The 11,013-nt window shown below is 40.7% G+C and overlaps 1 protein-coding gene across 2 annotated transcripts; it reads right to left on the bottom strand.

Moving 5' to 3' along the window:
- Nucleotides 1-2,496: 2,496 nt before the first annotated feature.
- On the bottom strand, nt 2,497-8,952 carry LOC110525439 (gonadal somatic cell derived factor). 2 transcript variants are annotated; one of them, XM_021605546.3, is made up of 5 exons: nt 8,467-8,742; nt 7,539-7,705; nt 6,664-6,744; nt 6,445-6,578; nt 2,497-5,818 (listed from the first exon to the last, which is right to left on the bottom strand). In XM_021605546.3, exons 1-5 carry the CDS (start codon nt 8,619-8,621, stop codon nt 5,678-5,680), a joined length of 678 nt encoding a protein of 225 aa, XP_021461221.3. In that variant the 5' UTR covers nt 8,622-8,742; the 3' UTR covers nt 2,497-5,677. The 2 variants fall into 2 exon arrangements, with proteins under 2 accessions (XP_021461221.3, XP_021461222.3); XM_021605547.3 differs by having other exon boundaries at nt 3,267-5,818; nt 6,664-6,741; nt 8,467-8,952.
- Between the last annotated feature and the right edge of the window lie 2,061 nt (nt 8,953-11,013).

Here is an 11,013-nt window from a genome sequence, read left to right as displayed (position 1 = left end):
CTCGTCAGGAGACGCAGCTGTCTGCAATTACCCACTGCTTCTGCAGCTGGATAAAAGCCAGCGATGTGGGTTGATGGCTGGTGTGCAGCTGCAGTCCTGGGTCAGATACACAGAGGAGATGATCAGTGTGTTGAATTCATCCAGGTAGAGCACTGGCACCAGGTGTTGGGATGCAGGTTTGCAGCAGGAAACCTAAAAAAGGGAAGGACACTGCACTTAATTTACACATCCAAGAGTGAACACCCTGATATGTTTTGGTATCTTATTTTAAAAGCCCAATATCTGATGATCATATTCTAATAATAATACATTACATTTGTAAAGCCATTTTCAATATACAAGAATAACCAAAAAGTGCATAAAATAAAAGTTAAAATAGAAAAATTGGTTTTAAAAAACAATGCAAATGTATATAACCATACCATAAAAGCAACAATCAAAGTCTAGGATAAAGGGTAGGCCAGCCGATAAAGAGGATTCTTAAAAAAAAAAAAGTCTAAATAGCCCTTAGATGTCTTGGAGTTCCAAAGGTGTGGTGCATGGCAGGAAAAGGCACTGTCCCCGTTTGTTTGGAGCCGGGTCCTGGGTGCATGAAGCAGTTTGGCGTGACTTGACTGTAGGGTGCGTGGAGGTTTGTAAGTGGGGAGTAGACCTGACAGGTAGGCAGGCCCAATGTCATTTAGGGCTTTGTAGACAAGGAAGAGAATTTTAAAGTCAATTATTTGAGGGACAGGTAGTCAATGGCGGTCAGCAAGGATGGGGGTTAAGTGGACAGACTGGTGGAACCCACAGGCCAACGGTGTGGAGCGCACCTTCCCTCACAGGACTCCCCTCTAGAGTTAATGCATGCGCTCCTTGCACCACGACCACAACTTAAAACAACATTAAAGCTACACTATAAAACATTGAAACTACACAAAGAGATTGCAGGTGCCACACTGCAAACGCATTACTAAGCAGTAATGAGAAGAGTTGGCATGTGATTTTCAAGTTTTTAGTCAAACACACATTTTGCAAACACAATGCACATGTGCTGTTATTCCATCTGACTTCCATGGAAACATATATTGGTGCTTTGTCTGTACAAGGGATCAAATAGAATGTCTTGTTGATCTCAGTGAAAGGTAACAGGTTAAAGGTTAGTTCCTTGATGATCTGATTGGTTTTCAAACTAGTTCACCCAGGAAATGGTAGACTGAAACTGACAGAGCAGATATCTTAACAGCCAAATATGATTTAATGGTAAAATTCAGACACTATGTGACTACCATATATGTCTTCTTTTTTTTTACCACAACACAGCTGTTGCACTTTCCTTATTTATTTGTTTTCCTACCTCTTTCAACCCCCTGAACAAATCTGCTACTGGACAGATCATACCTGATTACTTAATTGTTTTCCTATAGTCTTTCAGTTCAGATGATCAATCTCTCTAGGAAGCAACCTTGCTAAGAAACATAACTATATTAAAATACTGTAGCTTTTTAAACTGTTATCTGATGGCTACTTCCAGTACAGTGACCTTTCCTACTATAGGTGGTTCAGAGTAGAGACCAACTTTCGATCACTGGCTGCCGCCTCCTGCAAAGGATCATCGCAGGTAAGCATACTGCTCACTTTACATGACTCCATGATTATATTTTCATTGATTTCATGTGAATGGATGGCTTGATGACATCCAGAGATGCAGCCAACAAAGCATTAAATGCTACTGGTCAAGATAATATCTATGTGGATACAATGTATAAAGCAAGTAGATACCTGTATGTGTTTGGTGAATATTTGTTTAGATAGTATTACAGTTGACAATGTTATACTGTATCATTGACTATATTTGACTAAGAGTTATTCTCATAGAAAATCCAGAAATATAACTATTTTTATATATCAGTAATTTTGTCTCCCAGGTCCTGTCTCTATGTACACTCACTGTACCCTACATACTCACTGGGCCCTACACGCTCACTGGGCCCTACACACTCACTGGGCCCTACACGCTCACTGTACCCTACATACTCACTGGGCCCTACACACTCACTGGGCCCTACACACTCACTGGGTCCTACACACTCACTGGGCCCTACACGCTCACTGTACCCTACACACTCGCTGGGCCTTACAAACTCACTCACACACATACTCCATCATCTGCTCACACACACATAATATGCACATACATTTATACTGACTCCACACGCACACCCACTCACATACAAGCTGCTGCTACTCTGTTTATCTTATATCCTGTTGCCTAGTCACCTTACCTCTACACATATCTACCTCCATCAATCCAGTATTGAAATTGTAAATATGGTATTGGAACTGACCCTGTAATAGTATACTTACTTACTTATTGTGTTCTTCATATTTCTTCTTATTTTTTATTTTTTTCTAGTATTACATTGTTATTGATTATTGCATGGTTGGGTTTTGAGTTTGCAAGGCATTTCACTGTACTTGTGTATGTGACATTGAATCTTGAAGGTATGTAACAGGTAAGGAAGAAAAAGTTTGTTTATTATGTCCTCATTTCTCTCTGTGGCATTCCCCAGTGTGAATCACTGTGTGAGCAGCAGAAGGGAGGGTTCTTGTGCAACGAACATTGCTTTCACTTCCCTTTGCCTTACCACAGCAATAAAGTTAATAGGCCTCTGTTATGAAACTGTCTGAAAAAATGGCTGTAGTATATTGTCACTGAAGATTTGATTAGAATTGTCCCTGTTTTGAAGCTTTTCATGTCACACTTGTATTTAAGTAGGTTTCCATCTTACCCATACATGCACTAACTGTGGTTTGTATGTTTCATATACCTTTCTGTGGGTAGATGGGTGTGTCTTATATTAAAACATTGTCCATTGTTTCCCAGAAGTACTGTTTACACAACAACAATGAGTGCAGCCAGCCCTGAGAAATACAACACAGAGGTCAGACCAGAGGTAATGGAACTACTAACATGTCTAATCACTGACTCTCAGGTGTGTCTCAGTTGTGTCCCAAAACCCAATGTTTTGATCTGCAACATCAGGGATGTGAGTGTGACCATACAAATAGGTCTTGTTTACAGAACTCTACACCATAGTATACCATAGTATAGAACAATTAGAATAGATATACAGTTGAAGATGGAAGTCTACATACATCTTAGCCAAAAACATTTAAACTCAGTTTTTCACAATTCCTGACAATTAATCCTAGTAAAAATTCCCTGTCTTAGGTCAGTTAGGATCACCACTTTATTTTAAGAACGTGAAATGTCAGAATAATAATAGAGAGAATTATTTCTTTCATTTTTTTATTTCTTTCATCACATTCCCATTGGGTCAGAAGTTTACATACACTCAATTAGTATGTGGTAGCATTGCCTTTAAATTCTTTAACTTGGGTCAAATGTTTCGGGTAGCCTTCCACAAGCTTCCCACAATAAGTTTGGTGAATTTTGGCCCATTCTTCCTGACAGAGCTGGTTTAACAGAGTCAGGTTTGTAGGCCTCCTTGCTCGCAGACGCTTTTTCAGTTCTGCCCTCAAATTTTCTATGGGATTGAGGTCAGGGCTTTGTGATGGCCACTCCAATAGCTTGACTTTGTTGACCTTAAGTCATTTTGCCACAACTTTGGAAGTATGCTTGGCGTCATTGTCCATTTGGAAGGTCCATTTGTGACCAAGCTTTAACTTCCTGACTGATGTCTTGACATTTTGCTTCAATATGTCCACATCATTTCCCTTCCTCATGATGCCATCTATTTTGTGAAGGGCACCAGTCCCTCCTGCAGCATAGCACCCCACAATAGTCATACGGCCAAACAGTTCTATTTTTGTTTCATCAGACCAGAGGACATTTCTCCAAAAAGTACGATCTTTGTCCCCATGTGCAGTTGCAAAGCGTAGTCTGGCTTTTTTTTATGGCTGTTTTGGAGCAGTGTCTTCTTCCTTGCCGAGCGGTCTTTCAGGTTATGTCAATATAGAATTCGTTTTACTGTGGATATAGAAACTATTGTACCTGTTTCCTCCAGCATCTTCACAAGGTCCTTTACTGTTGTTTCTGGGATTGATTTTCACTTTTCACACCGAAGTACATTCATCTCTAGGAGACAGAATGCGTCTCCTTCCTGAGCGGTATGACGGCTGCGTGGTCCTATGGTGTTTATACCTGCGTACTATTGTATGTACAGATGAACGTGGTACCTATTTCGCAACAAAGCATCCTTCACTCATGCTGCCAAACATACCCTGGTAAAACTGATTATCATACCAATCCTTGACTTCAGCGATGTCATTTACACAATAGCCTCCAACACTCTACTAAGCAAATGGGATGCAGTCTATCACAGTGCCATACCAAAGCCCCATATACTACCCACCACTGCGACCTGCATGCTCTTGTTGGCTGGCCCTCGCTTCATATTCGGTGCCAAACCCACTGGCTCCAGGTCATCTATAAGTCTTTGCTAGGTAAAGCCCCGCCTTATCTCAGCTCACATAGCAGCACCCACCCGTAGCACGCACTCCAGCAGGTATATTTCACTGGTCACCCCCAAAGCCAATTCCTCTTTGGCCACCTTCCAGTTTTCTGCTGCCAATGACTGGAACGAATTGCAAAAATCACTGAAGCTGGAGACACATATCTCCCTCACTAACTTTAAGCATCAGCTGTCAGAGCAGCTTACAGATCATTGCACCTGTACAATGCCCATCTGTAAATAGCCTATCCAACTACCTCATCCCCATATAGTTTTTTTTCTTCTCCTTTGCACCCCAGTATCTCTACTTGCACATTCACCTTCTGCACATCTATCTCTCCGGTGTTTATTACTATATTGTAATTACTTTGCCACTACGGCCTATTTATTGCCTTACCTCCCTAATCTTACCTCATTTGCACACACTGTATATAGATTTCTCTTTTGTGTTATTGATTGTACGTTTGTTTATTCTATGTGTAACACTGTGTTGTTGTTTGTGTCGCACTGCTTTGCTTTATCTTGACCAGGTCGCAGTTGTAAATGAGAACTTGTTCTCAACTGGCCTACCTGGTTAAATAAAGGTGAAATAATTTAATTGTAATTTTAAATCAGGCTTTTGGAAGTATCTTCAGGCGTTTGGAAATTGTTCCCAAGGATGAACCAGAGGTCTACAATAATTTCTCTGAGGTCTTGGCTGTTTCCTTTTGATTTCCCCATGATATAAAGCAAAGAGGCACTGAGTTTGAAGGGAGGCCTTGAAATACATCGACAGGTACACCTCCATTTGACTCAAATGATGACGATTAGCCTATCAGAAGCTTCTAAATCCATGACATCATTTTCTGGAATTTTCCAAGCTGTTTAAAGGCACAGTCAACTTAGTGTATGTAAACTTCTGACCCATTGGAATTGTGATACAGTGAATTACAAGTGAAATAATCTATCTGTAAACAATTGTTGGAAAAATTGCTTGTGTCATGCACAAAGTAGATGTCCTAACCAACTTGCCAAAACTATAGATTATTAACAAGAAATTTGTGGAGTGGTTGAAAAATTTGATTTAAACTTCTGACTTCAACTGTATGTTTAGAGGGGGTTTATGTGAGTATGGGAACATGACCATGTACAGTATATAAAATGTAGAGTATGGATCTTATTTAGAGAGCTCTACACTCTCTACACTATAATATAAAACAGTTGGAGAATGGACAGGTCTATTAAGTATGGCGATCTGGGTTGATGGCTGGTGTGCAGCTGCAGTCCCGGGTCAGATACACAGAGGAGATGATCAGTGTGTTGAATTCATCCAGGTAGAGCACTGGCACCAGGTGTTGGGATGCAGGTTTGCAGTAGGAAACCTAAAAAAGGAAAGGTCACTGTACTGGAAGTAGCCATCAGATAACAGTTTAAAAAGCTACAGTATTTTAATATAGTTATGTTTCTTAGCAAGGTTGCTTCCTAGAGAGATTGATCATCTGAACTGAAAGACTTCAGAAATACAATTAAGTAATCAGGTATGATCTGTCCAGTGGCAGATTTGTTCAGGGGTTAGAAAGAGGTAAGGGCACATAGTGTCTGAATTTTACCCTTAAATCATTTTTGGCTGTTAAGATATCTGCTCTGTCAGTTTGAGTCTACCATTTCCTGGTTGAATTAGTTTGAGAACCAATCAGATCATCCAGGAACTAACCTTTAAACCTATGACCTTGTACTGAGATCCACAAGGCATTCTATTTGATCCCTTGTACAGACAAAGCACCAATAGACGCTTCAATGGAAGTCAGAGGGAATAACAGCACATGTGCATTGTGTTTTCAAAATGTGTGTTTGACTAAAAACTTGAAAATCACATGCCAATTTTTCTCATTACTTTTTAGTGATGCATTTGCAGTGTGGCACCTGCAATCTCTTTGTGTAGTTTCAATGTTTTATAGTGTATCTTTAATGTTGTTTTAAGTTGTGGTGCAAGGTGCACATGCATTACCTCTGGAGTGGAGTCCTGTGAGGGAAGGTGTGCTCCACACTGTTGGCCAGCAGGGTTCAGCTGTGTGGTGCAGGCTGCACACTGGGTGAAGGTAAACCTCTCTGGGTAGATGATCCAGTTCTGCCAGCCCAGGTCTAGCAGAGACAGACAGACAACACACCACATGTCACTTCACTTATTGGAAACCATACTGGCAAGGTTTTTCAGTGTTTGTCAAACCTTGTATGTAGATCTTAGAGACCAGTTGACAGCAGTGTGGCCCTGTTGTATTTCCAGGGAACTCTTGCTGGGAGTTTCCTGCTGAAATAGAGAATAACAGTCAGTGTTGGGAAAGTTACTCCGAAAATATAGTTTACCAAGCTACCAATTACTTCACACTGGAAGAAGTTAAGCTAAACTAAAACTACTGCTAAGAAACATATAGTTTACTTAGCTAAAGTTACTTTGAAAAAGTAGTTCACTACATCCAAACTACTTTGTGAAAAATTAGTCTAAAATTTCATAGTCTACAAATTGCAAGAACAGTTTACTCAGGAGTCAGACGTTAACATAATGTGTAATTTAGCCTATTAAACACAAAAACAATGTTTCAAGTGAAAATTGGGAAGGTCTGATGCCGAAAAAGAAAGGAAATCTTGCCTACTTTACCCATATTTGTTGTTATTTTTGCAAAAAAAGTAGTGTGTAGTTCCAGTAGTCTATTTCTATTCTGTTCACACCCCTCTTGTTGGCTGAGAGAACATTTTGCAGGTTTAAAGCTTATTTCCTGCAATTCTTTACATATTACAAAGTTCAAGAGTAAGTTGAAAGCCAGACTGAGTTTCTTAAAAAATAAACTGAGCTACACCACTACATGGCAAACAAGTAATGAACTAGTGAAAACACTACCAATATTTGAATTTAGTTCAACTACCACCAAGCTACTGCAAAATGTAATTACATTACTAATTGAACAAACAAGAATAATGTCAGACTTCAACAAATCTGTGTAATAAGTGACTCAAACAAATGGTGGGAATCTCAGACTATTATCTAATGTAATAAAAGTGTTCACTATCAGTGATGCTCTTCTGAGTTACATTACACAGCTTTACCGTTGCTGTCCAGTGCTGTCTGAGAGTCACTGCGTTGGGTTGTGAACGCAGCCATCCACTGCTCCCTGAGTGAGACCAGTCCAGTCCCCTCCGTCTGAGGCTCTCTCTGCAGGTTCAGACCCCTCAGAAGGAAATGTTTGATGTCTGAAAGGGGTTCCCCTTGGCAACTGCAACAAGTCAATAAGGGGACCATTACTCCCCAGATTTCTTCATACAGTAGCCTACTTGACGATCAACATCTCAATAAAATGCATTTCCTTCAGCCAAGAAAAAAGGCAACAATCTTCCCTCATGCCTTCCACAATTTTGATGCAATATGCATATATTTATCTAAGACATAGTTTGACATTGAAACCATAATAAAGACATGATTATACACCAGGCTTTTTGACATCACAGTGTGTTCAGAGAACAGGATGACATTGATATGTCTTTAGAATGGGTAAATGTATGGTGTCTGAAGTTGAAATAACACTTATTTTCTCTGATCAAAACACCCCCTTTTACTGATTACATTAGCATGTCAGTTTTAAAGTACTTTGCAATGGAAACACACATTTATTTAAATTAACTTATGTCTAACTATAACATAATCGGAATAGGTTATGAAGTAGGTTATACTTTAACCTATTAACTCCCAAAACTGATTGATGTCATCAACGATGTAGATCATTTCATCAATGAAAAGCATAACATGCATTCACTGTGAATTTAGAGGTCACATTGACTGATAACGCACAGTGATGTTCCATAATGTATTGCCTGCATAATTGTAATTATCATACTCTCAATAACAAATGACCCCCCCCAAAAATAGAATGCAACATTTGCCCAACAGCCTGCTAAGAAAGAACGTCTATCATAATTTTCTTCAATCATATCTTTGATTATGACTTCCTTGAGAGTATCTACTCCAGGTGTGTCTCACCTGTTCAGGGTGATGACTGGAGCAATGTCTGTTGGAGTTGCTTTGGGTTTCTGCCCTGAGGATTTCAGAATAAAAGTTTCTCCCAGGGGCCAGCTAGAGAGCATAACCATCAGATATCGCAAGATAATCATCTTTCTCTGCAGACAGATTGACATCCAAGTCAGATTCCAATCGAATCATTGGTGTGGTTCTTGTAGTCCTATTCAGAGAGGAAAGAGGTCTGCTGACTGCTTTGAGATGTGTTTGAGTGAAGTGATGCTCGATGGTCTGATGATCATTAATTGTGTAGATGAGGAGTGACCTTTTGCTCGTCGTTAGAAACATGGGAACATGAGTATTATCTATTCACACACCAGATTGACCTTGGGAGATTTCACTGTCCTTCTAGTGTGAGATGCCATGAGGGGAGAAAGGGAGAGAGAGAGAGAGAGAGATACATGCACACACACACACACACACACTCACACTCACACTCACAGACAGAGTGAGAGAAAGGACACTTTGTTTTTCTTTGACTTGTCTTTATTGGCCATGGGGTGTACTACCGAGTCTATGTGGCAGTTTCCTCCAAGATGATAAGCCAGCAGGTGTTTTTTGGGAGTAAACATTGAACTGTTCATAACACTCTTGATGTAGGAAATGAGGTGCATTCAAGATAACAAAACCACAGGAAAAAAGTATGATATGGAATGGAATAAATTCTAACACAATACTGTACACTTGAGCCATGCTCATTGTCATCTGCCATGTCTCTCCACACAACTTCATTTCTACACCCTGGCTCAACCCTAACACTAACCCTAACCCTAGCTCCATGTCCACATCCTGGCTCAACAATAACAATAGCCATAACACTAACCCTAACATTATGTCCACATCCTGGCTCAACCCTAACAATAACCATAACCCTAACACTAACCCTAGCTCCATGTCCACATCCTGGCTCAACCCTAACAATAACCCTAACACTAACCCTAGCTCCATGTCCACATCCTGGCTCAACCCTAACAATAACCCTAACACTAACCCTAGCTCCATGTCCACACCCTGGCTCAACCCTAACAATAACCATAACCCTAGCTCCATGTCCACATCCTGGCTCAACCCTAACAATAACCATAACCCTAAAACTAACCCTAGCTCCATGTCCACATCCTGGCTCAACCCTAACAATAACCATAACCCTAACACTAACCCTAGCTCCATGTCCACATCCTGGCTCAACCCTAACAATACCCCTAACACTAACCCTAGCTCCATGTCCACATCCTGGCTCAACCCTAACAATACCCCTAACCCTAACACTAACCTTAGCTCCATGTCCACATCCTGGCTCAACCCTAACAATAACCATAACACTAACCCTAGCTCCATGTCCACATCCTGGCTCAACCCTAACAATAACCATAACACTAACCCTAGCTCCATGTCCACATCCTGGCTCAACCCTAACAATACCCCTAACACTAACCCTAGCTCCATGTCCACATCCTGGCTCAACCCTAACAATAACCATAACCCTAACCCTAGCTCCATGTCCACATCCTGTCTCAACCCTAACAATAGCCATAACCCTAACCCTAGCTCCATGTCCACACTTTGGCTCAACCCTAACAATAACCATAACCCTAAAACTAACCCTAGCTCCATGTCCACATCCTGTCTCAACCCTATTGTCCACACTTTGGCTCAACCTGGCTCAAACCATCATGCTGCCCAAAGTTAAATAAGGTTGGAGTAATGGAGAGAACAGTGTTTCACTATCACATGTGTGTGATCTTTTAAATCAACAAAAATATGTCTACAAACAATCGTAACAGCAACAGAAAAATTGCTTCAACAGCTTTCTCCAAATACTGGTGGTCTCAACTAACAAAATAATGGATGATCTGACTAGAGAGGTCCAATACCTGAACAACAGTTTTCAGTTCTACCAGGGAGAGGTGGATGTCCTGAAAAAGATTTGCAGTAAGATGACAACAAACTCTAAGTCCACGCGAGATGACGTCAGCACTGTCTGTGAATCAGTGGTGGTCGTAAACCAGATGGAATGGCGTATCACTGCAGAATGCTGGGGTAGCCATGCTGGTTAAGTGTGCCTTGAATTCTAAATAAATCACCAAATGGGTTTGATGGATCGCGGAAAAAGAGCAGGAATAGGCTTTTGTGGGCTACAGTCCAAGCTATGTGTTCTGATGGTGCGACTGCTGTCGGCATCCAAAGTTTATCCAACTTGAATAAACTCTTGGAGGTAAGGATGACAGCAGTGGTGTGGTCTACGGTGATATGGACATCACTTATTATTGATATCTACATAGTGCATTGATGTGAATCACACTGCTGCTCTCTCAATTAGCTATTTGCACCTTGTGGATTGTGGTTGTTGTGGACGGCTGTTCACAAATCTAAATGTGTATTTGAACCCAATAATGTTTGAATTCAAGAAGTTTAAGCTGCCTATCAATAATTGTTTTTGAAACCAGTGGACAGCCAGTGAAAAGTGCGCTCTTGCAACAGCTGCACAGTGTGGATCCCAGCCTATGGAAT

Source organism: Oncorhynchus mykiss, chromosome 6 (genome assembly GCF_057628025.1).
Source record: "Oncorhynchus mykiss isolate SJ-2025 chromosome 6, ASM5762802v1, whole genome shotgun sequence".
Classification (NCBI taxonomy): Eukaryota; Metazoa; Chordata; class Actinopteri; order Salmoniformes; family Salmonidae; genus Oncorhynchus; species Oncorhynchus mykiss.
The sequence above is the reverse complement of the archived record's forward strand: the minus strand, read 5'-3'. Positions and strand labels throughout refer to the sequence as shown.